At 34.8% G+C, this 26,806-nt stretch overlaps 1 protein-coding gene across 6 annotated transcripts in view; it reads left to right on the forward strand.

Annotated features, from left to right (window-relative positions):
• DOCK4 (dedicator of cytokinesis 4) overlaps positions 1-26,806 on the forward strand; it is a 240,175-nt gene that overhangs the window by 189,561 nt on the left and 23,808 nt on the right. For 4 of the 6 annotated variants that reach the window (XM_017817903.1, XM_017817905.1, XM_017817907.1 and 1 more), the window contains 12 exons: positions 4,087-4,162; positions 5,700-5,800; positions 6,452-6,510; positions 8,511-8,659; positions 10,239-10,324; positions 14,168-14,194; positions 14,360-14,455; positions 16,141-16,201; positions 19,503-19,596; positions 22,154-22,302; positions 23,306-23,392; positions 25,088-25,192. In XM_017817903.1, the coding sequence (XP_017673392.1) occupies positions 4,087-4,162; positions 5,700-5,800; positions 6,452-6,510; positions 8,511-8,659; positions 10,239-10,324; positions 14,168-14,194; positions 14,360-14,455; positions 16,141-16,201; positions 19,503-19,596; positions 22,154-22,302; positions 23,306-23,392; positions 25,088-25,192 (1,090 nt within the window). The remainder of the gene's footprint in view (positions 1-4,086; positions 4,163-5,699; positions 5,801-6,451; positions 6,511-8,510; positions 8,660-10,238; positions 10,325-14,167; positions 14,195-14,359; positions 14,456-16,140; positions 16,202-19,502; positions 19,597-22,153; positions 22,303-23,305; positions 23,393-25,087; positions 25,193-26,806) is intronic. The other 2 variants (XM_017817904.1, XM_017817906.1) reach the window with 1 other exon arrangement.

The raw sequence follows: 26,806 nt of genomic DNA on the forward strand, positions 1-26,806 counted from the left end.
CACTATGGGGAGAGACTTTCTTTCTACACCAAGTAGGTAGTAAGCTAGCTTGCTGGCCCTGTAAGCAAAGCTTCTACTTGTAACTGCAAAGAAGCACCACATGACATACGAAGATGTCTGAATCAGTTGCCTAGTACCAGAGAGAAATAAAAAAATTTATAACAAACTATGCCTGACTGAAATTGAAGTTTCTGGAGAAGGCCTTTGCAGTGTCCCTGTCTATTGGAAATCACTGTGTAATGGTCATTTGCTTCAGTTACCCTAAGGTTAGGAAAAGAATGACTTGTCTAATGCTTCAATTGTCTGGCATCTTTTGAGAGCATCTAACAGACTCAGCTGAACTCCAGGTATATTAATTGAGAAGACAGTTGGAGAGAAAAGGAGTTTCTATTTGTTGCTGAGCAAAGGTTTGATATTCATACATACTATGCCTATGTATTATTGAACAAAGAACTAATTTTCTGCTGCTCTTGGTATGCAAGAAGCTTTAATTTTCAAGATCTCTGTGTAATTAACTATGTATGTCCTTTAGCATTTTGATGAATTGTAGAGATGCTAGGTCATCCAATCCTTAGCTTGAATTTTATAAGCACACAAAATGGATTTAAGAATAGTATTATTTGTAGTAAAATGATTGATCTGTAAAATAAGTATGTTGTTACATAGTATGTTGCATTTCAAATGTATATACTGAAAGTTGGACATAGCAGAGAATCCTTTTGGTTCTCAAATTCAGTAATGAGTGAAATACATTATTATTATTTTTTAAAAAGTAACTGAAATTGAATACACAGTAAAGGAAGACATCGAATTAGCATTAGTTTCACCATTATGGCTTCTTTGAAAAATCCTGTTATCTCCCATAGAGTGGGAGTCTGAGACTCCTACAATGAACAAAAATTCTTGCTTTTATGTAATACACACTGTTGCTCACAACAGTTTTGCTTTTATGTAACACAAAATGTTGCTAACAGCTGAACCTGACATTCAGTCTGTCATAAAAAGCATGCATATAATAGGTATGCATGTATGAATAAGTTTATAAACATACAACAATAGATACATACACTTATACATGACTCGAGGTTTATTTCATTTCTTTATGAAATATGAAAGAAACTTTTTCTGTTCAAACATCTCTTTGTTCAAGGAGATTTCACTCTGGATGACTCTTTCCGTCTCGCAAAGGATGGAATGAGAAGCTAATGTTATATATTTGTCCCATATCAGCATGAAAAAGGAAAACTTTTGTTTTCTACCATTGACTGCCCAGGCAAAAGCCAGGTTGCCAGAGCACAGCCCAGGCAGTAAACAATCATTGAACTTCTGCATGTTTGAAACAGCAGAAAGGTTTGCTCTGAAAATCTGATGGAAAAGCTACTCCATCAACAGTGGTCTGACCAGACCTTGGGTTAGTATCCTGTGTATGAGCCTAGAATAATTTAGCAGCTAAAGGAAGAGGTTTTTCTCCTGGAGAACCGTCAGTGATTCTGAACAAATATCTGGCAGGTGGTAAGAGGAAGAAAAGCAAGTCTTGTCATAAACTCGGTGGTTTATAGTTTAATATGCAAATGGATTTCAAATAAATGTTGTTGTTTGGAAATTGTTTGCTGGGAAGCAACTTGGAATGTGAGTACTTTACCAGATCAGGCAGCTTTCCCTCTGGCTTCTGTCTCTCCTTTGTGCATTTTTGCTTTTTTTTTAATAAAACTAACATTATTGGTAGGAAAAGAGGAAAGAGCACCCCAAACCTTAGCTTGTTTTCTGTCCTACCTGATTTTAGATTGTTGTAGATTCAGAATAATGGATTGTGGGTCAAAACCAATGTCTTCATCTTTCTATGTTCAGTCTGATGTTTTGAGTTTTTTGCTATAACACATATGCACTCTCATGCTACAGACCCACATTTTATCAACTAATCCATATTTTATCTTTGGCTTACCAAATAAATAAAACCTGAGCTAAGTTCCCTATAGCAATAAATACTTGCATTGCAAATATTCTGTTATCTCAGGAAAATTCTTCAAAAAATATTCTAAAACTTGCATTTAAGATTTCTACTTTATTCACCTTTTCATAAGAATTGAAGCAGATCTTTCTCTTCAGTTTCACCTGCCATGGAAAGAATTTAGCAAGAAAGGAATTGTCTCAGACATAAATAGAACTATATAATGTAAACTTGGCAGTATGGTTATGGATCTTATGGAATTTTCTCTTGAGTAAAATTTTTCAGGGTTTTATTATTTTGGACTTAGATTGCAATTTTATGTAGCAATAGTTCTGATGAACTGACCTTTTCTATCAGAACATCTTCCTGAAATATGCAAACTATTTCCATTTTGTGAAACATGTGGGCTGTAAGTTAAATCATACACAACAGCAAGAATGACAGGGCTCTTATCTGTACCTTGATTATTAGCTTTGCTTATATTGCATTTTGCTAATGTTTCACTTTGTCTTCCATGTTGTAACAGTGAGGGCTGTACACAGGCTCTAACTCCCCACAGGGGAAAAAGTGGGGTAACCTATACAGATGAGTGCTAAACATGGAACATTACTTGGATAGAAAAGCTACAATATAATTATTGAGAAAATAATATGTATGAAAATGACTCGAGCAATGGAATAGGAACAAATGAAAATTGAGACTCCAGCAGTGTTCTAAAAACAGTCTCAGAATTGGCTGTTAAAGGTGTTCAGGCACACCAAACCAGAAGTTAAAGTTTGGCAGGGACAGTAATTTTAAAAGCAGAGAGTCAGAGGCAAACATTTGAACTACTAAAATGCCTAAATTATACATAGCCATTTTTTATTTATAAATGTGAAGAGTGAAAAAGTGCCTGAAGAAAAATATAATTTGTCTCCTAGGTGGGTTGGCTAACATGTAATTCTTCAGTGTTGGGGAGATGAAAACTATGATAGCCTTAAAATATATATTTTGCTGTAATTATATTTAATTTTTTTTGGTCCTGAATGCATTGCAAAAAACAGTAAAAAAAAGACGTTCAAAGTATGGAAAAGGAAACAAATTTTAGCATTGTAACAGCATACAGGTCAAGAACTATGTTCAAAGGCAAACTAGATGTATTAATAGTAGACAAATGGTAATTAAAAGAAATGTATAGTTATAACCTTTTTCTCAGAAGATCATTAAGCAGTTGATTGTTGTAAAATACATGAGTATAACAACAAAAAGATCGTTCTGTATTTCTTTTTTTCTCCTTCATAAGAATCCACTGCTGACTACTTTCAAAAAGAATTTAATGCTTTCTATGGATTTTTGGTCTGACTAATTATGTTAAAAGACAGAAGTGTTGCAGAGGTTAGTTTAAGGGTTGAATAACTGAAATGAGGTATACTGAAATAATCTTTAAGGATGTTTTATTTCTGTACATTACCAAAGTTTATTGCTACAATGAACAAAGCTGTCATTGGTCACTGGTGTCAAGCACTGTTAAAGGATCTTGGTTGTATATATTTTTTTAAGATAGATTATTATAATTCAGGAAGGTGGCAATGTAGGGCAATGTATGACTGTTTACAACATACAGCATAGAGATCTTTAGAAGCAGATCTTTCTCTCAGAGCCCATATAGTTTTGCATTTATCTGTTGTCACTAAAAAGACTCTGTCCATAGAGCTGTGGACAAATTGAATTTCGAATACTGGTGATTACCAGATACTTTATATTTATAACTATATGCACACATTTTCAGTACAAAGAAAGCTGAAAGCAAATTGCACAACTATATGTATTAATGCTGTTAGGACAAAATGTGTATTAAGTCTGATATCAAAATTATTTGCAGAACAAAATTTATTATTTGTCTTGATCAATTATATTCTTCTATATAGAATGTCTGTTTTCAGACAAAAACACACTTTTATTATCTTTTTCTTGATGTGCATGTTCTCTGTCAATAGGTGCTGTTAGTAGTCAGATATTTGTATATGTTGAAAATGTGGTATTTATTGCTGCCAGACATGCTACATCATTTCTTCATTGGAAAATTGTCTGGCTTTGAGTATTAAATTTGAATTTCTACTTATTGAAAACTCCTGTCTTTTTCATTCTTTTCTTCACAGTGTGATCATTACTACAGTCTTGTACCTTTCGGATGCCCTTCGTAAAAACTTCTTAAATGAAAACTTTGATTACAAGGTATAGTAAATAAGAGATACAGTAGCTGCTACATCATCCTGTGACTTGGTGGTTATTTAACTTACCTCCAGCATCTAAACAGCTTAAACATGTACTAAATCAGCAATTTCAAGTGCTCAGAGATTAAGTTTTTTCTTAAATACAGGATTGTCTTAAAAATCATGAGTGCTGTGAGGTTTTTTAGTTTCTTTTTATTTTTCATTTTGTTATTTCAGCCTCCATATTAGACTACTTATTCAGGATTTTTGCATAGCAATTTTTTCGATCATTAAATCAAATTTAGTTATTTGTCTGTTATTTTTGCATTATTACAGAAAGAAAAATATTCCATTTTTAACCGATGGAAATTTATCAAAAATATAGATTTGCATTCTGTAGTTTCTCTCAAGACCAATTAACGTGTTGTGAAATTAAAATTAGAAAATTATGACACTTCATGGTGAATGTAGTTAAAGATGTTAGTGAGTGCCTCATATAGTAAAATATGGCACCTGTGCTAAACTGTGAATTACGGATTATGCTTTTAGGATTCAGATGAGAAGATCTAGGAATGTATCTGAAAAGACCCATTCCTATGGAAACCTGAATGAATATTCTGCCCAACTAAGAGAAAGAGACATTAGTCTAATTGCTGCATCATAAAAAGTGCAATTTTCCTTCCTAGAGAAGACAGTGAGCTCCTGTTGACTTCCAGCAGGGTTGTGGATGCTTCGCTGAAAATCCAGGCTCACGTTAGATAGATTGGCAGGAATGCAGATTTATCTATTTGGCATAACTGGCCATAAGGAACTCTATTCTGTATGAAGTTCCACAAGTTCAGAGACTCATACTCATAAAAGAATTGACTATATACAAGGCATCTATGTTCCTTAAACTTGCTTAACAATGTTATTACTGTCTGCAGAACTGCAGTGTCTGGAATAGGGCTTCTTTCTTCCTCCTGTCATGGAGCATCTATAATTGGGTTATAATGATTAGTATTTCACTTTAATTTTATCTCTAAATCTTCTAACTAGAACATTCAACTCCTAATTCATAAAGCATGTGCACAAAACACCTTTATATTTGCAATATGTTAAGAAAACCTGGCTTTGGTTTTGTCCAGTGAAGGCTGCAGCGAGACTTGCAAATAGTATTATAAAGGATGGACAGAGAATGTCAGTTTTGTTATGTGATAGTTTTGAGGTGTCAGAGTTTTTTGGTTTTTGGACTTAACGTCATAGTAGTTTGATATTTAAATATACCAAATTTAAAAGGTACGGTTTTCTGACTTGAAGGGATGAAAAAAACCAATCTTTAACTCTGAAACCTTTACCTGTAAGAGATTTGGGATATATAAAATAGATGTGTTTCTGCTGAACATTTTGGAGTTGGTGAAAAGCATATTTGGATGCAAAGAAATCTAGTCAAAACCAGTCTGAGTAATTGATTAGTTGACACTGAAACAAGTGCTATGATTTGAAAATTTGCATCTTGAATGATCATAAATTGTGGTACTGAGAAAAGGAAATAACCAAATGCCATATGTTTATTGTAGATATGGGATTCCTACTTTTTTCTTGCTGTCATTTTTATAAACCAGTTATGTCTGCAACTAGAGATGTTCACACCTTCCAAGAAGAAAAAGGTTTTAGAGAAGTAAGTATTGCTGTCAGCTTCTAGAAAACTGTAATATATCAAAAACTTCTCAAAATGTAAGAAGTTGCAAAAGGGCCCACCCTTTTGGGTGATAATGTAACAGTATGTCCATTGACTAGAACGAGAGTTGGTTCTGGCCCTTTCTGTAGGTCTTCAGAGCTGACAGCCTTCATACAAGTGCCTAAATTGATTCAGGTACTGGGAGCAAAAATAGCCATGTTGTAGCAGTGCCAGCACTCATTGCCAGTTCATGCATAAGTCAACTCACACTTGTTCAGGTGTTTCTGCCAGGCACTGCACTGTTGTCTGTATGAATTAATCATATTTTGTTAAGGTAGAGCAAAACTATTTGTTCTCAGAGAGACAACTAAAGCATATTACTGCAAAAGAATAGCTTTTTCTTCACAGTTGTGTTACTGATGTATAGCATAGCATTTTGACAATATTTCAAATAAGCCCGGGTTTAGGTATCTGCCCTTTAGCCAGGTACAACGGAAAGAGAAGAAAATTGGAAGAAATCATCACTTTTAAAGTATTTTTGTATGGACTACAATTGAGACATTTCATTTAACAATGCCACAGAATGGCATATAAAGTTGATTTTCTTGAATCATCTTTCACTGTTTTGCTTTATTTTTTAATACATTGCAGATATGGTGACATGAGGGTAACAATGGGATGTGAAATCTTCAGTATGTGGCAAAATTTAGGTAAGTAATTAAACACATCATTGGGAGCTCATAAAATAAAGAACAATAATTATTTCCTCACCTATTAAATACACTTCCCAGTGATAGAGGAGTTGTTGATAATTATGTTCACGTGAAGTCTTGATTCAAGTTTATGAAAAAGCTTGTCATCTGTATTTCCCTTCTTTATAGCTAAACCCAACTTTCTAAGCCTTGGTACTGTATCTAAACTACCCCTATTTCTTCACAGAGAACGGAAAGAATACCATCAGAGAAAATTAAGAAAGTACTACTCTTTTTGGGTAGAATTATTATGCCTTGAAATATACTTATGTTCCTAATTTTAGTCCTGTTGCCAAACAATTTAAGGAAAAGACATATATCTTAATTCTGAAGCTCTCCTGAGATGCTGGATTTGCATCAAGTCTTCTCTGAAGCCCTGGTTGCACTAAAATATAAAGGCATAAACAAGTCAGTGACTATGTTTACATGATACATTGGACAACACTGAAAAAATACATGCTTGGATATAAACTCAGTAACATTTTTACATTTTTAAGTAGTAACTAAGCAAACTGTTTGTAAGTATGAGCATCAGAGAAATGCAATTGAATGTTGTTTGGGAAAAAAATCAAAAGTGAGTAGAAGATTTGGACACTATATTTGTCATTTTTATATTTCAATTATTAAATAGTTCACTTCATTAAAGGGCTTATTAAAGATATGGTGACTATCATCTGTGGTTTCTGAGATACTGTCATCTCAATTCTATAAACCTTTTCCCCAGAAAGATATATAGTTGTAAAAAAGTGGTCTTTCTGATGAGCCTGTAGAGAGACATGTTCAAAATAAGAAATATTTGCTTATTCATATCTTGTTAACATTTGATGTATAGCATATTTTACTTATTTACAGTATTTAGTATTGCTTACTCATTCTAAGGCATCCCTCTAAATTATGTGGATACACGATGGGTATTTCTAAACTGGTATATCAAGGATCCACTCCTGGGTCCCATCTCCTTTCTGCATGCACACCTGCATGCATCATCTCCTCACTCACATTGTTTTCTGCTGAACAGAAACCTGACATGCAGGCAAATGATACCCTTCCATAGGGGTGAGTTTTGTGGGGTACAATATGGAGCTCATCTGTAATGTGTCCAATTAAATACTATAGTCAGGATATTTATTATGATTGGTGTTATGCTAGTCAGCATTTTACAGTTCTTGTAGCAGTAGGAGTCATTGAAAGGCTTGATCCTAGTACAGCCACCTTGGTTTCATATGGATGTGCATCCTAGGATGTTTCCAGAAAAGGGAATTCTTTTTTTCCTTTGCACAAACACAGACACTGAGCAGAGCAGCAAGCTTTTCCTGAAAAATCAAGAGGTAGGCTGGATGTAAATTAATTCCCCAGCTTGGAAAATCAATGCATCTTGATTCATAATCACTCTGTTTTGAAGATATCAGAAATCTTACTTGTGGAAAACTGAAACTGGATTGTCAGTCTTTACTATATGCCATTTCTAGCTTTTCTGACAAGAACTTAGTTTTCTGCTAAGCAGAACATGGTGAGATAATGGAAGATGTTTAGCACTGATTTTAAAAGTACCTGTTTTGAGAACAGCTGAGTCATATCTTCCGTTTCCTGCATTTGAAACATGTATTTCCATTTCTATACTCCCAAAATTAAAGATAGATAAAAATCAAAGTACTTTACTCTTTTTGATGAGGACAGAATATCGGACAGTTGACCATTTTGTAAACACAAGGATGTAGAGCTTAGGAACCAAACCATTTCTGTGAAATATAAATAAAGTGCCCAGAGAGTACTTTGTCTGTCTTTGATCTCCTTCTGGAGGACTAACGTGGGATACAGCTAACCCACTGTCACTTCTGAACTCAGTATTGCATAATAAAATCTGATAAATTATTTCATTCTTCAGATAGTATTTGGATTGTTTGATAACTCACAGGACACTCAATCCACATTCAAGTTCATGTTCATTTTCATTTTAGGGGAACACAAGCTTCACTTTATTCCAGCATTGATTGGCCCCTTTCTGGAAGTGACCTTGATTCCTCAGCCAGACCTGAGGAATGTAATGATTCCCATTTTCCATGACATGATGGACTGGGAGCAAAGGCGAAGTGGCAACTTTAAACAGGTACTTTGTGTGAAGCTGTTTTTAAAACAGGACCAAAATCCAAGCACTTCAGAGAGTCCTGGGGAACTTGAACCTGGAGTTCCATTGGTAGTTCAGGGTGGAGATGGTAATCGCAACTATACCTGTTGGAGAGGGATTACAAGGGTTTGTGTTTTTAGTCTTTGCAGGACTAGTAAGATTCTCCAATTAATACTATCATGTTAGTAAAGTAAGATGAGGGATAAAATCCATGGCCTGCTGAAGTGAAGAACAAAACTTGAGTTGTTTTCAACAAGGCAGTTGTGGTGGTTTTTCATTTCTGCTTTACAGTAGTACAGACTACTACTGTCAGATAGGATTCAACTAGCTTCCCTTTCAGTTAGTATGAGAGAAGATCAGATATTCCTTCTGAGGAATGTCCTTCTGTAAGGATCCAAGATCCTGTAAGGATTCTTGTTGCTCAAACATTTTCTTAATGGGCTAGGAAAGAATGACCAAGCATGCCATCTGCTCCTGCAGCTCCCACTCATTCTTTCAGATTTCCTCAAACCATTTTTCAGTACCCTCCTTCCTGCTGCTTCAAAATGAAGGAAGCAGAAGTATTTTAATTACTCCCAGAGAATCATAATGCTTTGGGTGGGAGCTGTATCTGAAACAAAAAACAAACTATTAAGAAAGGAGGAGTGCATGCAATGTAAGTAGATAGCTTTTCAGTATCAATATATGTTTATCCTTAAAAATTACCATAGAAGTGTTATGAAGAAGTGAGAAGGTAAAAAATCCTCTTGTTCTGCTTCTCTATGTTTTCACCTTGGGTTTAAGTGTAAATTGTAATAGATTTATTCTTTAATAAAATATCATGACAACAGCTTGGTTTCTCCTCTACATTTATGGTTGCTAATATATTACTGATAATAAGGAGGTTTGAAATGTTAACACACAGTGTAGCATCACCTCTATATTTTTTTATAATCAATATACTTAAAAATATTCATTGAGGGAGTCATTAACCACCAGATATTTACTGTAAGATTCTTTGACAGCTAATATGTAAGTCCAACAAATTTGATTTCTAACCAAATACACTGGCAGATAGGGAGGGTTGGGAAAGTAAGTCTAAGCTCCCAAAAATTCTGAACAGTATAGACATTTATAAATATTAATTTACAAAGAGTGGGGTGCAGGTCAAAAAAGATTATATTTTTGCTTAAGTCTAAAAAAAATAGCTTATGCTTACAGCCCTGCGATGAGAATTCAGGCAATTTATTTGGGCTGTGTGCTTTTCCTCTGACTCCATAAATAGATAGCTGCCTTAGCAGCAGCAAATGCTACTCAGCCTGTAGTTTTAAAGTCATGTTGCTCAATTTAAATTAGCTCCCTCCCACAAAAAAAAAAAGTCACTGAAAAAAAAAAGAAAGCCTCACAAACCTTGGGAATGATAACAGCTTCAAGGAGATGAAGTGACTTATCACATGATTGACCAATAATTCTAAAATATGCATTTAGCAAAGTCCCTTACATAAAACCAGATCTTCCCTCCATTTTCTCTAATCTCATTAAAGGAAAAAGAAGCTGTTTACACCACACTTATATGTTGCAGGTGGAAGCAAAGCTGATTGACAAACTGGACAGCCTAATGTCAGAAGGTAAAGGTGACGAAACATACCGAGAGCTCTTCAACAGTATGTGAGTAATGTGTTTATCTTACACTAATTCCTTGAGTTCAGTTGGTTTTATCAGATGCTGATGTCATTGTAGAGAAGTAATGCTAAAAACAGTTGTGAATCTCATTTTTTTCCTTTTTTCTTTTTTGTTTTGTTAAAATCTGAAGAATAAAACATTTCATGGTGGTGTATAGCATCTGTAAAGTCTGGCAGTACTTCTTGCATACAGCTATAATTGGGAAAGGCTAAATCTGTTTTATCACTGAACATTACCTACTAATTTTAAAATCAGAAAAGCAAGAAATGCATCATGATTGCATAGGGCACAGGTGGAGCTTAGATAGAACGTTTTGAAAACTGGGCATGAGAATTCAACAAAAAGCATTTAATTAGCACTTTTCTATTGCCAGAAACTTTTACTCCTCTGAGTAATGTCACTTGTTGGTTTCTTGTTTGATGTAAACAATTTTGTTTATTCCTATAAGATTTTTTTTTATACATTACTGGTTAAGTTTTTAGTATTTTTTAATAAATGGCATGTCACTTCAGTCTAATAGAAAAAGCTAATGATAGTGTTGAAGTCCCTATAACCATGAGTTATACCAGTGACTGAAATAAATGATTGTCACAGAGTACAGGTACAAAATAACTAACAGAACTCTGTCTCTATTGTTCTTTAGAACTTAATTCCACCAAAGTGCAAGATTTCACTTATTTCTGGTGTGTTTATTTTAGTAGGAGATGTATTGTTCCTCTTCAGGATTCCAACCTGCCGTATTTTCTTCAGTACTATTAAATACATGATCTTTTTCTGTTTATATGGCTTCTTAACCATTGCTTCTTCTTTAAGTATGTTTTTTTAGCTCTCTTGTCTTTGCTTAAAGAACGTTCAGGTCTCGGTGTCTGCGAATAGCAAGCACCTTATAATCTATAATTTTACTGAGTTGAAAAAAAGAGAGTTCCTAAAAATTTATCATGTACAGAAGCTAAAGTGGGTAGAGAGATTAGGCAGAATATTATGAAATTGAATGAATAATGGCAAGCAACAGTACAGTATGCTGAAGCAGAACTTTCTCAAAATTATTCATGACATTTTCATAATATGAGTAAAGATAAAAGGTATGTTGATTTCATTATTTTAGTAAAACAGTATTCTAACTGCAAAATTAAGTCATTAAGGGAAAAGCTTAAATTATAAAATGAAGTCTAAATGCATTCTCTTGTGCAAAATACATCAGTTTGTCTATCACTGAAATAACTTAAAATTCTATAAGAAAGCATATTAGTATGAAATATAATTTATAATTTTTTTATGGTTTTGAGTTAGATTTAAACTGGTTGATGTTAAACTAGATACAGTGAAAAATGTTGACAGCCTTTTATAAATCTAAATGCTGAAGACATAGACATAATAATTTAAATTGCAAAATGTCTCACAGCATCAGTATACTTGTTGTTTCTGTTGTGGTCTAGAAGAAGTTAAAACTAAACTCTTTGGGAAATTTCAGAATAACTGTTCAAGTTCGCTCCCAGCTTATGAAAATATTAGTATTTATCATTAGTTTTTTACTAAGTTTGATTAACTCCTCAAGAGAGCTTGTAGAAGATACTAATCTAAAATGGAGGATGACATAGTGTTCTAGGGTATGTGAAGGAAAATTATGAAAATGAGATGGACAGTTTAGGGAGCTGAATGCAAGAGATGGGGTCAGCCTGAGATTTTGGTTGTTGGGTTTTTTGTATTTCTTCCATGGATAATTTAATCTAAGCAATATTAGAGTGGCCTGTGAAATAGTAATAAAGTTTTGCAGCAAGCAGTGGTTTTTGTAGTCTTTAATGAGAGCAAATGCTACAATCTTTCTGAAAATTAGGCATGGTTACTTTTGATAGGTACAGCTGGGAGCCAAGGGGATGCACATACCTACCTACTTTAGATACAGTCTGGTCACTGCAGTGAGTGTAATGCTTTCAGGTTCTTTCAACTAACTCCCATGTTAGTTGCTTTTTTTTTCCTGGATACAATTATTGCATTTCTACTGTGTTGTTTATCCCTCTTAGCACTTTGTAGAACATACTAACCTCTTGGCTATGCTTTGAGACCTGTAAGAACAGAGATTCAATTCTACCTAGAAATAGCCATGAGGAACCCAAGGGGTATATTTGACTAGCTTTTTCATTTTGAGTGTTTGTTCTGTGCATTCTGGTGGAGAGAGGGAGGCATGCATCAGAAGGCAAGTCATAAATTTGTTCAACTGACGACATTGATGTCGGTTTGAATAAGTACTTTGTATCTACACAACCCACTGTTCAAAATTGTATGTTTATAATGAATATGCCAATACATATTTAAAGAAAATGCATAAGTCAAATGCAGATGAAAACAATCTTTTTTTAAAAGTCATACTTCTGCTGTTTTTCTAGAAGAACTATAGGTCATTATTTTGATGAATTTAGGTTGAAATGTTCCTGTTTAACATAGGGTTGAAAGGAAACAGAAAAGAAAAATCAGTGCAGTAATCAAGACTTAATATTGAAACAGGCTCTACTCTGATTTCTTGTTAGACGCTAAAACTTGTTTGTAAGGAACGTAAGGTGTTCAAAAGTGAATTAAGGTAGCTGTGTATTCTGTATGAAAAACAGAGATGCTGGCTTCGTGCTTTAGCTTCTTCTTGTTAAGGATGGCCTTGCCATCTGTCTGCTAGCAATGACAGATAGCCAGTCTCTGACTGTGAGGGAAAGACATCTGATTCCCTTCTAAAGAGAAGTGCATTTAAGATCCATATTAGAATGAAAATCAGTATTTCCTCCTCACTTTCAGTAGAGCACAGCTTCATTTAGGTCAAATTTGTTTGGAGAATTGCATCTGTGACATCCCCAGGTATGTAAGGAGCTGAACAGAACTGGAGTGTATAGCTAGTGCAGTTGGCATGTAGGAGTTACTGGGCACTGTTCTATGTTCGGTGAAATTTGGACGTAGGAGTTTTATGGGACTGAGCATGCTCAGTGTAGATGAAGGTCAGTGGAGCTGACAGCTTGCCCACTGCACACAGAAGGTTCGGAGATGCCATTAATGACTCTCTAAAAGCTCTAAGTATATGCATGAGGCAATTTTCAGAGGCTTCTAAATAAACCATACCTGAGGGCATTTTCAGAGAGACTGCTGAAATATTTTCATGGATGTGTCATCCATCTGAGCTCCTGCGCCAAAGCTTAAAAGTAACACAGCTCTGTAGATAAATATTTCCATGCTCATTCTTAGAGAGGAAATGTGGGAAATTCATGCCTAAAATGATTAATATTTGATAAACTTCAGCAGTGAAAATCAGAAGCCTGTAACAGAATTATATTAAGAATAATAAACAAAATTATATTAAGTATAGTTTTACTGACAGCTCCACTTATAACACCATTTTGAAATCTTTTCATTTCAATGTGTAGTCTGTGTTTACATTAGTGTAAGACCTCAACACAGCAGTTTTTAATAATCTTATGACACTTTCTGCTAATGGAATTGTACATGTGCATGATAGTATGTTCTCAGAAAGAAATATTAAGTGAAATTCCTCCCCTATGCCTAAATTTCATGCATACTGAAATATTAGAGAGGAGAGGAGGAAAAATCTTCTTTAAAAAAGTTGAGGTCGCATTGAGAAGCTATATTGAGCTAATAAATATGATTTTCTAGGAACATCTTTAAATTCCCCATTTTTGATGTGTCAGCATGGAATGAATATATAAATTTTATGGAAGAGTAGTGTTAAGTCTTTGGGATATTAATATATTATGAAAATTAGGTACTTGATATATTTTAACCTGATGCAGCTAATATGAAAATCATTTGTTTTGTCAATGCTTCCTGGACTAGAATTCCACTTTTTGGTCCTTATCCTAGGTAAGACATTGTTTGCAAATTGTGCTTCTTGGGAGGGTGTTTGTGAAAGAAAATATAACTGTCAAAGATGTTGCTAAGGTATTAAGGTACTGGTAAAAGCAGATAGGTTGTCATAGTGACAGTCAAAAATAAACAGGGAAATTTTTCTGGCTTCTTTTTTTTCAGTCTGCTGAAGAAAATCGAGCGGGAAACATGGAGGGAAAGTGGCGTTTCATTAATCGCCACTGTGACTCGTCTCATGGAGAGGCTACTGGACTACAGGTGAGTGATTATCGCAATTTAGAAGTGAGGTTGTCATCTTTGAAATATTAGGAGACAAATATGGCTATCTTGCTCAAACAGTGACTGCACATGCACACATGGATACAGCAACTGTAAGTGCTCAGGATCTCTGGCAGCAGTTGCTCAGTCAAAGCAGTGAGGAAAATGCAACAAACAGCATGAAAACAACCACAGTCTCCCCATGGTGTAAAAATCCAGTGATGTGCATGAGTTTCTATCAAGGAATATAGTAACTTTTGGCAGTAGGTTAGTGACTCAAGTCTGTCTGAAAACACAAAGCTCAGTATTAATCACCTGACAGTTGTTTTACACAATATGTAAAATTCTTATCACTATGTCAATCATGCTTAGTTGTAGTGTCAGCTGGCACAGTAAGCACGTATACAAAGATATGATCTCTGGGTGAACACCTCACATCTGACTGTTCCACGTGAACAAAGGAGAGAGAAATGAGAGGCACTTCTTTCAGGAGTGTGAGACTAATTTTCTCAGTCAGTTGTAAGCCTGTATAGAGACTTCAGATTTCAGCTTATTGCCATCAACTGTAGCATTTTCTAGAGCTTAAATGTAAGGTTTTCTCCCTGATTCCATAGGGACACATGGTGAGACCTAGTACTCCACTTGCTATCATCACTGACAGTTTGAAAGGAAAGCTCTTTCATCAACAAAGAGACTGAAGTCTAAATTTCTAGAAGCCTGGCAGTGCTTCAGGGATCAGTTGCCTTACAACCTCCAGGACTCTCAATCTTTCAAAATAATGGTGTGCTGGTAGTTATGAGAATATTTGGGACAATTGTTTAGCTCATGTATACAAGAATTTTTAAAAATTATGTTAAATTTCTTTTAGTGACTACATGGTAATGTCTCCCTGTTATTCTTTTACTTCAGCATGGTTATACTGGCTATTTTTCCCTGTCTAATAATAAACTCTGCATGATTCCATTTTAACTTTTGATTTCAGGGTCAGATCTGTTGTTTCCCCAAACTTTAAATTATATTTATTATAGAAGTTCTACTAAGGAAAATTTGGTGGATCTTGGAGCATTTTACAGAGGAGATCAGTGTCATTCTGCTTTTCCGGAGGAGGACTAATGCTGTGATTCTATGACCACTTTAGGCATACAATGCCTCTGAAGAAAGAAAACTCATCCCTGCTCATTCACATCACCCTCTTCCATGTGCCAACACAAGTTTTTGTGTTGCACTGTGGTGATCTGACAGGCATGGACTAAAACTAACCCAGAAAAAGATGCTGCCTAACCTGTACCTCTTCCTGAGGTTTTTGCAAGCAGCAGTGCAGGACTGGGAGCAAGTGTCTGAGAGCAGGAAGGGGGCAGGACTGCCTCTTCTGGCAGCCATGCTGGCTTCTGCTGGCAGGACTTGAGCACAAGGTATGAAGAAACCAAATAATCTCCAGAAGTCTCCTAGCAAATCAATGACAGAGCTAGAAAAAAACCTGACTTTCTTGAAAATTGAGGTATTCAATGTACTAGAAAAGGAGGCAAGAAATCCCTTACCTACTTGGGTCAGCTGTTCACCCAAATGCCTTTGGGCAGCATAATTTCAGTCAGCTTGCCAAGTCAAAAGTGTCTGCTTTCTGAGGTGTGCTTCACTGTAAGAGGATAAGCATAATTCCTTTTGACTTTCGTTACTTTCTGTTTTAGGGACTGCATGAAAATGGGAGAAGTGGATGGCAAAAAGATTGGCTGCACTGTTAGCCTTTTGGTTTGTATAATACTTTTTCCCTTTTTCATTTCAGCTGAGCATTTTCTAGTATACAGATATACTTTGAATAGGAGGTACTTTGCTTATTGCAATCTGAGTAGAATTTTACAGAATAATACTGCACTTATGATCACTGTTTGTTTTTTTACAGGGTGAAATTGATATGGGGGGGGAGTTAGTCTTCCTTGGCATTTTATAGCTGGGTTCTGAGAGATCTCTGATGCTGATTTATTAAATTTTAAGTCTCTTCCTACCGGATAAATTTCACCAAAGTTCTTTCCAAGTTTAATTGTTTTCTGAGTTCATAGAAGCAAACATGCCATTCGTCCTTCCCCAAACCCAACAAAACTTATATATTTGTTTTTTTTTCCCAATAACTGATGCAAGTTGATTCTTATAACATATAATATGGGATACTTCTCAATACTGCAGGCTAACTATTCTCTTCCCAGTAGAAGAGCCAGAAATGCTGCTCAAGACCTCCTCTTGTCATGCTATTATCATTACAACAAACCAAGAGTGCAAATTCATAGTATGAAAAAAGATGTCATTTTTGTTTACAGGTTGCATTTTGATTCTAGGTAGCAGTTATACGTAAGAGAACAAAGAACTTCTTCAGTAGAAAAATAATGCTCTAAATAGGGACGATATTTACTATGAAGCCATGGAGATCCAGGCTTTCTATGAAAATATCTGGCATTTTCTGAATTCTGTAAAGCACCTGGATTATTTTCATCCCTGAGGAGTTTTTAATCTATTATTAGCAAATCATCCAAGATTTGTACAAAAAGAAAATTAAAATATTTATAAACCCAAAACCACCATATAAAGTGTTAATGGAATTGTCAATGACTCATACAGGCTAAGATGAATTTCATATCCTAATAATTTTTAAACAAATTTTTAGTACTAGTTGCACACCAGAGAAACAACAAATGCCAAATTTTGAAAAGAAATTTCAATTAAAGAAGTAGCACAAAAACTTTAAGACATTTGCTTGCCCAGTTAATGAATGAACTCATTGTCTTCTCTAGTTGTCATCTACTATGACTGCTTTGAAGGTTTTCTGACTTCCAAAGATAAGAGGAGTGGTTGGCATAAAAAGAGAATTTTTATGTTGCTTTGCCATAGAGGTGTATGCTGTTTTCCAGAAAATAGAATTGTCCAAGTTAACCAAGTTCTCAGATTAACTGGAATTATGCCACATTATGAAATATGCAGGGAGGCGTATGTATCAGCAGTAATAATTTAGCTGAAAGGAAAAGGTAGGAACTTTTTTCCTACTCTTACCACCCTCTCTGTCATCTGCAATGGATATCACATTAGTAATGCTTCTTTGGAAAACCTGGTTTAAGAGGTGTCTAATGGAGTTAGTTCCTTATGCATAAGAATCACCTAAGTCCAATTTGAAAGCTGTCTGTCATCACAGAGCTGTACAAAAGCATTTTGATTACTCACTGAGGACTTTTTCTGAGGCATCTCTGGTCCTCAGTGTTTGATATTCATCTGATATTTCAGGTTCTATTAATTTAAAATTATATCTTCTTTTTAGAAAGAGGATGTTTTCCTGTTATGGTCTACACTGGCATATGGCATCATACAATTCAAGTAGAACATGTCCACCTGGCCTGTTTGAAATGTTGTTTTCAATCTGAATTCTTTATTAATTAGGGAAGTCAACATTTTACATCATGTCCCTTTTTGAAGACTACCTCTATTATATCTTTAAATAGTTTGTTGAAAAATCATAACATTTTTATTAGCATAATGTTTTTCCTGAGCTGTGACTGGGTTGTCTTCTTGCTGTGGTCTGCCTTACAGACAGCTGGACATTGTTAGAACTGAGCTTCAGAGAAAACCAGTTGATTTATATAGTTAAGATTTGTGACATCTAGTCACAGTACTAGAGCCATTTGTTTTTAGGGGGAAGAGTCAAGAAGTCTAGTACGGCAGTTCAGTGCCATATTTTTTCTTAATCTTTATGCTTTATTGCTCACAGTTCTGTTCTGTTGATTTCTTTTTTCAGACAGGTAAATATGAACATACAAATAGATATTTTTTCATTTTTCTCTTCTAAAGAGAAGCATCTGTTCCTGATTTACACCTTGTGGGAGGAAAAGGGAAGTCTTTGGATTATAAAGGCGGGTGGGAGCATGTCGTTACAGAGCTATTGATATGTAGTCATTTTCTCAAATCAGTTTAGAAAATACTTTCTCGATAAAGTTTTTATTTTTGTGTTTTCTTAGTGTTCCTCCCACCTTTTTCTTTGATAACTGAAATTAGGAAGAAGTGGCACAGAATAAGAATACTGAACATTAGGAGAAAAACTTGGAGTTCAAAGTAGTGATTTAAATAAGAGGAAAAAAATTGCTAATTGGTAGCAAGGACCAGTGCTTAGACTGTTCTATCCTATAAATTTTTATTAATCAGAGCATATTATCCTGAACACTGAGTATGGCTAGCAGGAGGACTCTAGCTGCATGTCCATTGTAAGTGTGGCAGTACTTGTGAACAGTGCTATAGGGTTGTACTTCTCTTCCTGTAACTTTTTCATACTTTGCTTTAGGGCTTGCAAATAAATAAGGAATGTTTTGAACCAAGAATTAAGATGTTGCAGTCCATATTTTATCCATGTAACAACAAATAGCAGTTATATGTCCAGAAATCTTTAGCCACTTCTAGGCATTTTGTCCTGGATATCAGTTTAGACTGCAACTTGATATATTTCAATGCTTACAATGCAGCATCTATGTATCAGTTACCAGTTCCCAGCTTCAGTTAGTGCTGAAGAAATCACAGTCTTATTTCAGGGTTATGCTGTTTACAATACTGAATAGTTCTTCGTAAAGCTACCAAAGTCCTTCTGGCATTTTGCTATACAGGAAGAAGAGTAGACATATCAGACAGTATATATTTTGTTAAAAAATTACTACAAAAGTCAGAGACTGTCAATATTTTATAATCAACATAGAGCTTTCAGCAAGATGTTAAATGGCCTAAGGGTGGATTACTATTCATAAAGAAAGAACTATCAGATTTCAGTTGTATCAGGTTCTTCCTTTTATGTTCTATGAGAATTTTAAAAACATTTAGGAGCATATTGATTACTGAAAATTTATTATTGTATTTACTATTTCTTACTGTATTACGCATCATTACTGTGCAATGACTTTGTACATGTGAAACTTTCAAATCTATGCATGTATTTCTAGAACATTATGTTTGAAGTCTTTTATTTTGTAACCAGTATCATAAATTTATAAACTACTACTTTTCATTAAAAAATTCAATTTTATTTCAGAATTTTTACAAGACTGAACTGAACAAAGAAGAAATGTATATTCGCTATATTCATAAGCTCTATGACCTACATCTGAAAGCACAAAACTTCACAGGTAACTGAGTACAAACTAGAAAAAGATATTTAGGACTGGTCTGTGGTTTGCACTCTTTTGTAAACCTGTAAGCTGTATCCTCAGTGCAGAACATACCGACCCAGGCAACAGCTGAGTTTCTTTGCCTAATTGATGTCTCTCGAAATATGGCTTTTTTCAGCCCCACAACTCTACTATTTGCTGTGCCACGGTGAATGTAAATGACTCCTGTTGATACGCGCTAGTAATAAATGTGTGGCACAGTCATTTTTCACCCAAAAGGAGTAAAGTTTAGAGGAAGTTTTTATGAGTTCATTTGGTTGTATCTGAGCCTATACACTTTTTTGTAAGGCTGCTGGCTATCTGTTTGGTGTGGTGTTTCTACCCAGCTGTGTTTCAGAACCTAACTTTTAGGTTAAAAAAAAAAAAAAAAGAAAAGAAAGGAAGATCCTTATTGCTTACTAGTGATGAAACAGAGACCCTAAAACCTGTAACAAGTATAGCACTTTCATGTTGTCTTTCTGAATCTTCACATACCACATTTGCAGTACTATTGTCCAGGATTTCTCAATGCTAAATTTGTGCCAGGGCTGGCTGTTATCTTTTAAATGAAGAAATAGGAAGATATTGTGCATAACTGTTGTTTATACAAGTTAACGTGCGTTTCATTTGGGTAACTACATGCCATCAATAATTGCTGGAGAAGAAAAAATCAATATCTTTTTAAATCACACAATCTTTGTTTGCCAAAATATTGAATTTTCCACATCATGAGTCAACCCTATTTATCTCTCCTTACTGTTTTGGTGCAAGTCAATAGTTACAGACCTCTCCCTGAGGTACCAATATGTTATTTGTTATGCTGGCCATTGCCAGACATAGGATATTGGGTAAAGGAGCCCTTCAGACTTTTCATCCAATATGGTCATTCTTATTTTAGAAATCTTCTATATACATTTATTATAATTTTAAAAAAATATTGTTATGACACAAAATTCTGTTAAAATGAAGGACTTGGATGCCAAGTTTAAAAAGGAAGGCTCATAGTGAGCTATCCTGACATGTATTTATATTCTGCTATCTTCTATTTCCTTATGACTTGGAATGGTTTGTTGTTACCAGCTTCATGGATTTTTAAAATTGGTTTATAAATGTGCTGCATGTTTTAAGTACAAAACTGTAGCTTGAAACTGTGACAAAGGTTGTTACCGGTCAAGCAGCCTGAAAGCTGTGTGATGCCAGAATTAAGATTGTCTGTGCAACTTGAGCGGGTCTCCCTTGCACATATATATCACAGCACAGCATTGTTTTGCAACACTGGGATTCAAAGCACACTCTCCCACAAATATCTGCCACAGTAATGTTTTTCCATCCACAGATTCTTAGTTGGATGTGTAAGAGGAACACTACTGTTAAAAAAAACACTGTGGAGTTTGGCTTAAGTCACCTGTGTTATGGGAGCTCATATGGCAGAGGCAGAAGTAGGACATGGTTGTCTGGGGAAAACTTACCTTAGCACAAAAAGTACTTTAATATTTTATAGTTATTTTTTGCCTTATGTACAACCTATAAAACCTGCAATAAAATAAGTCCAGTAAGGAACTTCTTCCTCCGGTGCAGTACATCTCCAGAACGTGGCCAATCTTTGTACTGACTCACTCATGCAAAGTGGTCCTGTGAGTAGAAACATAAACTGTGAACAGTAGCTTGCAAATCAATACATATGCTCAGTTAGTCAAATTGAATTGTCATAGCCAGTAGTAATTCCAATGGTTTCTAATTGGCCAAAATCTGAGTTTCCAATAGAGAGATTTGTTTAGTATTATTTTAGTGTACTGTTTCTGAGGAATTCTTGAAATCAAAGTAAAAATAATAATAATTTTGTTATTCCCAGAGATCTCCCAAGCATGATCTAAATATTACTACAAAGCTCTCTGACCAGAAAGCAACAACAGGTTTGATTCCTGCCAAACCAAAAAAATAAATAAAATTTTAAAAATTAGAAAGAGAAAAATATTGCATGTACACTTCTAAATTGCTTCTTATGGCCAACTGTTAAGGCTCAGCTATCAGGGATTTATTTCTCTATGGAAAGAATGAATTCTATTAAGCACACATCTGCCTCCCTATTTCCCTCACAACTCTGGTCTCTTTTGGACTGTGTCCACATTCCTGTCTGTATTCTTTCCTACTTTCTCTGCTGATGTTTCTCATCCTCCAGTCTTTTTCCCCTTGTTCAGATAGCAGAGTCATTGAGAGTTTCTCCTTCACAGTAGGGAAGACTGGGGCTAAGCAGGAAATGGTTACTTAATTTCTCTGTCCCCTTTGTTTTATCAGACTCCAGAAAAACTGTCCCAGTGACTCCAAATAGTGTGTGACAGTTTTAAGCTGAATTTATTATAGCTGTAGATAGTAACTCTGTCCAAAACCAGCACTACCATCTGCCTTATATTTGAAATAAATCAATAACCTCTTAAAAAGGTGCATCTCAAGAAGAGCATTCACATCTCTGTGTACTTTATCTGTCTGTTTTATTTGTTTGGTGTTCATAAGTGCCCTGCCATGATTTGTCTTGTAGAGGCTGCCTACACACTCCTGCTGTATGACGAGCTGCTGGAGTGGTCTGACCGACCGCTGAGAGAATTTCTCAACTACCCCATGCAAACAGAGTGGCAACGTAAGGAGTGTCTCCATCTGACCATCATTCAAAACTTTGATAGGGGAAAGGTAAAATAGTCCTGTTTTATTGAGTGCATCTGGGAAGGGTAGTTTACTCATTTTAGGATATTTGTTCCGGGCTGGCAGCCTTGTCTCGTATTGAGATAAAAGTGTTTGTCATTGCCTGATTAAGCAGTTAGTTAGCAACGCAGTGTTTGTATCCTAATCCAGTGTCTGTATCCTAGAAATCCCACACTTACACGTGAGAATAATTTGCACCTGTGTAGCAGTTCGCTTTGTAACTGTCAAAGCACTTTATAAAAGATGATATAATTTATCCTCTTTTAAAGGTGGTGAAAATGACCCCTATAAACCTAATGAAATTCACTTAGTGACCAAGTGCAGATTACAAAGACTGTGTTTACACCTTCAATATGATGTTGTATCTTTTAGAAAATAATAACAAATGTGTTTGGGGGATCACAGTTCATTGCCATCACTGAGAATGCTTATTCTGAATTAAGCAAGAGTAATTATTCTGTAGTCTAAAATTTTACATACACTGAGTGTTCTGAATTGTCTTGCTGATAAACAATTTTGTGTAGCTAGTGTAAAATCTATGTAAGCCTAGTAAATGTAGCCAAACAGACATTGATTATCAGGTTTTTCAAACAATTCTGTAATGATGTTAGAGTTTAACTTACATGGTTAAAATATTTTCCAATCTACAAAAATTAAGGAAGATACGTTAAGAATACAATTTTAGAATGTAAAAATCATACTGTGTTGAATCCATCTCATGACATATTGAAAGAGATGTCCATTACTCTTGCAATGACTTATATTTTGTGCATAGTCCAATAAGAATAATTTATTAAGTTCTAAATATATTTTTAATCCTTCAAAGAATTCATCATTATTACTCAGCAGCTGTCATTATGTCTAGTGGACAGGTTGTTCGAATATTTTCAGTTACGAGAAGTATGACAGTATAGATGGAACAGACCACTGTTAAGTCACAAATTGTCACACAGTTGCTTTGAATTACTGAATATCTTGTACTTGCTTGCAGTGTTGGGAAAATGGCATTATCTTATGCAGGAAAATTGCAGAACAGTATGAGAGCTACTATGACTACAGAAACCTCAGCAAGATGAGGGTAATGTATCTAAATATTTTTCATTAAACAGGAATCCAAAAACTTTTTAGTTTGGATTATAAAATATTACTTAGAAAATTAAATTTGCCACAGAATGGTTCTTAGGTTTGGTTTGCCAATCTTATTTTTTTACCCTGGGGTTTTTTTTCTACAATAGAGATTATAAAAAAAGGAGTGTGATATTTTTGAAGAAAAGTGGGAAAATCATGGCTTCATAAAATGGTTTTTGTTGGAAGGGGCCTTAAAGATCATCTAATTCCAACCCATCTGCTGTGGGCAGAGACATCTTCCACCAGACCAAGTTTATTTGGTACATTATAAAATTAATGTTCTTGCAATGTTTTTACCTGTACAGCATCCTTTTCATGTGCATGCTTATGCAGAAAAATTATATTATGAATTCTCTCCTTGATTTCCTACAGTTTATCCAGGGAATCTGGTCTATGCAGTCCTTCACTAATAGCAGCAGCATATCTTTGCATCAAACAGCTTGCCACAAACAATGTACACCTTTGCAATTTTTTTAATTTACTGCCTAAAGATATGGCCTGTTTAATAATATATAGTGAAAAATAATCTTTCCTGGCACAGTCTTCCTGTTGTCTCTTTCATTTTTCTTAGAACTCTAAGCATTGTTTCTCATTCTTTCAGATGCTGTATTTTAAAGATTATTCACTCTACCATTTCTTTATCTGCTTCTGATAGATTCAATTTTGTATTGCATCCTCCCTTTTAAATCTTTTGTACATATAGGATGCTTGCTGTTATGACTGACTCAAGCCCCTTTAATCCAGAGCTGCTTAAAAACATTATGCAAAATTCTCAACACAGGGCTATATGGCAGCACTCTCTGTGATCTGCTTATTCCATATGTATTTAGATATGCCACTGGCAGAATTCTATAAGCAAAAGCAAAGTGACTATCATCATGTGAATAAAATTATTAGCTTATGCATGTTCAATTAATAGTATTTAATGTGTTTTATGATTGAAATATCCTTCTACTATATCTGTGCCACCTACATTAATCCAAAAATGGAGGGGTGGGGATTTCCCATAGCAATATAATTAGGCAGCTGTTGATATCATATGCATATTAAGTAACTGACTGCATTACCTAAAATAGGGCTAATACTGTGGGGTGTTTTTTTCACAGTATTAAAAACTTTGCTGGAAATACCATCAAAAAAAGGGGACTGACATTAAGATCACTTTGTGTCAGTGTTTTGAGTGAGATAAAGCAGGATGTATTGATCAAAAATTATGTTAATTGCTATTGTGAGATTTTAAAGGAACTCAGATTTGTTGCTTAAATCATTTGAAAGATTTAGACACAACTGTCTTGAATATGGAAATTGGACTTCACTGATTAAACTGACCACATTACTGCCATGTGTTTGGATGATTAGCGGATTACTGGGTCATATGTTTCAAACTGGCTTTCTATTTTACCCCTTTAATATAGGTGCTTCATATTTAAAGGATTTTTTTTTTAATTCTTGGAAACTTTCAGGTCATTAAAGAGGTATAATTACTTAATCTGATGCATTCAGAGACTTCGAGATGTCCTTGTTGCTCAGAGATACACTGCAATTCTGATACTCCAGAGCTGAAAGACACTCCCTTTTGTGATAGCTTATGATAAAAAATTGTTTTCAAAAAAGACTAATTGCATTTGTTATCAATCTCACACAGATGATGGAAGCATCTTTATATGATAAAATTATGGATCAACAGCGTTTGGAGCCAGAATTTTTCAGAGTTGGATTCTATGGGAAAAAGTTCCCATTCTTCTTGAGAGTAAGTGAATTGAAAATAAACAGAATGGAGTCATTGTGGAAGGCAGATTATGTCATTCATGTTCACTTTCTTTATGTGAAAATTTGTTCATACGATATACAAGTTCTTATCCTGTGAGAAATTCTTTACCCTCATTTTTCAGGGTTAAGAAAAGGTCCTTACTAATGGAAAGACAAATGGTAGCCTTCTAGAGTCCCCCCTAAACTTAATATTCATGTTTATGTTGGAAACCATGCACCTATACTGTTTCACAGACCATTGTCATCTTTTCACGGTAGTTTGTTCCCTTTATCCTGTTCTGTTTCTGGTGGTTGGTGCTCAGAAAAAGGCTGTCAGAAGAAGTATCCCCAGTAATTTAGCATTTAAGTAATTACATTCCCAAGTTCTTTTTTTTTTTTTAATGACTTGGAAGTTCCACATGCTGAGTTTCATTGATTATCAATATATTAAAACTGACAAGATACATAAAGTTATTACTCTTGTTCATTAATCGGGGATTCTGAAGTTACTGAAATGCCCTTGAAAATATGTCGTGTTTACACTGTTCCCCTCGTCCACAGTCTGCAGTGGTTTAGCTGCATTGACTGTCACCTTGGGAAGAGGACAGAATCCCTCTTATTCATGGAGCAGATGCAATCATAATCTAACCTCCTCTTCCTGTGGTTATTGAAATAAGTGATGAAGGAACCTCCTCTGTGTGTGGAGGGCTAAAAAGCCTGATTTATCTTGGCCTTAGTGATGGGGAAAATTATGATTTCTAGATGGCAAATATAGAATGGAACTCTCTCCTTTAAAAGCAATTCACAAAAAGAGCCTAATAGGAATATAGTTCTTGATATTACCTAGTGGTCATCTTAGTATAAATTCTGTTATATTTGAATTTGAAGATGTTAATTAGAAAGAATGTAATGTTTAGATTGCTGATGGAATAAAAGTACTGGAAGAAGTTAACTTGCATAACAGCGCAGTACTTTCAGACCTTGGTCTTCCACTGCTTATGCATCTTCTTATGCATTTTTCAAGTTAAATGTGCACAGCACAGATTTTTGCTTGCAACACAAACAAGGATAAACTTAATACATTTGATTTAATTTTTTTTTATGGCAAAGTAGTTTGTAAGTCTAGCTGTGTTTGCTGTAGAAGGAATAAAGAATAAACTTCATAATAAAGATTTCACATTTTAATTTTAGTTGAACAATAATACTGTTACAGTTGTTTTCTTGTAGCAATTCCCTTGAAAGTTCCCAGAATTCAATGCCAGGAGTATTCTTTTACTTCATATTGCAAAAACTGGGTCATTTTAATTTACCAAGCTATAATTGATAAACAATAATTGATAAACATTTAGAGCATAAGGCAAATTGAATACCTTCTACCAATTTTCTTATGCAATGTTTTTCTTCAGAACTGTATAACATAAGAGCAAATTTTCTTAGTTCCTCATGGAATGGACTTCGAACCCATTTCAATGTCTTCACTGTTTGTTGGGTTATATTTCTGTTACATATTTTATATAGTCTGATATGTCATTTTAGTTACATACTTTGTTTCACTAACAATTTCTCCCTTCAGATTTTTATTAAACTTTTAAGTATAGTTATTCCATTTTTCAGG

This window comes from Lepidothrix coronata, unplaced genomic scaffold (assembly GCF_001604755.1).
Source record: "Lepidothrix coronata isolate B3197 unplaced genomic scaffold, Lepidothrix_coronata-1.0 Scaffold63, whole genome shotgun sequence".
Classification (NCBI taxonomy): domain Eukaryota; kingdom Metazoa; phylum Chordata; class Aves; order Passeriformes; family Pipridae; genus Lepidothrix; species Lepidothrix coronata.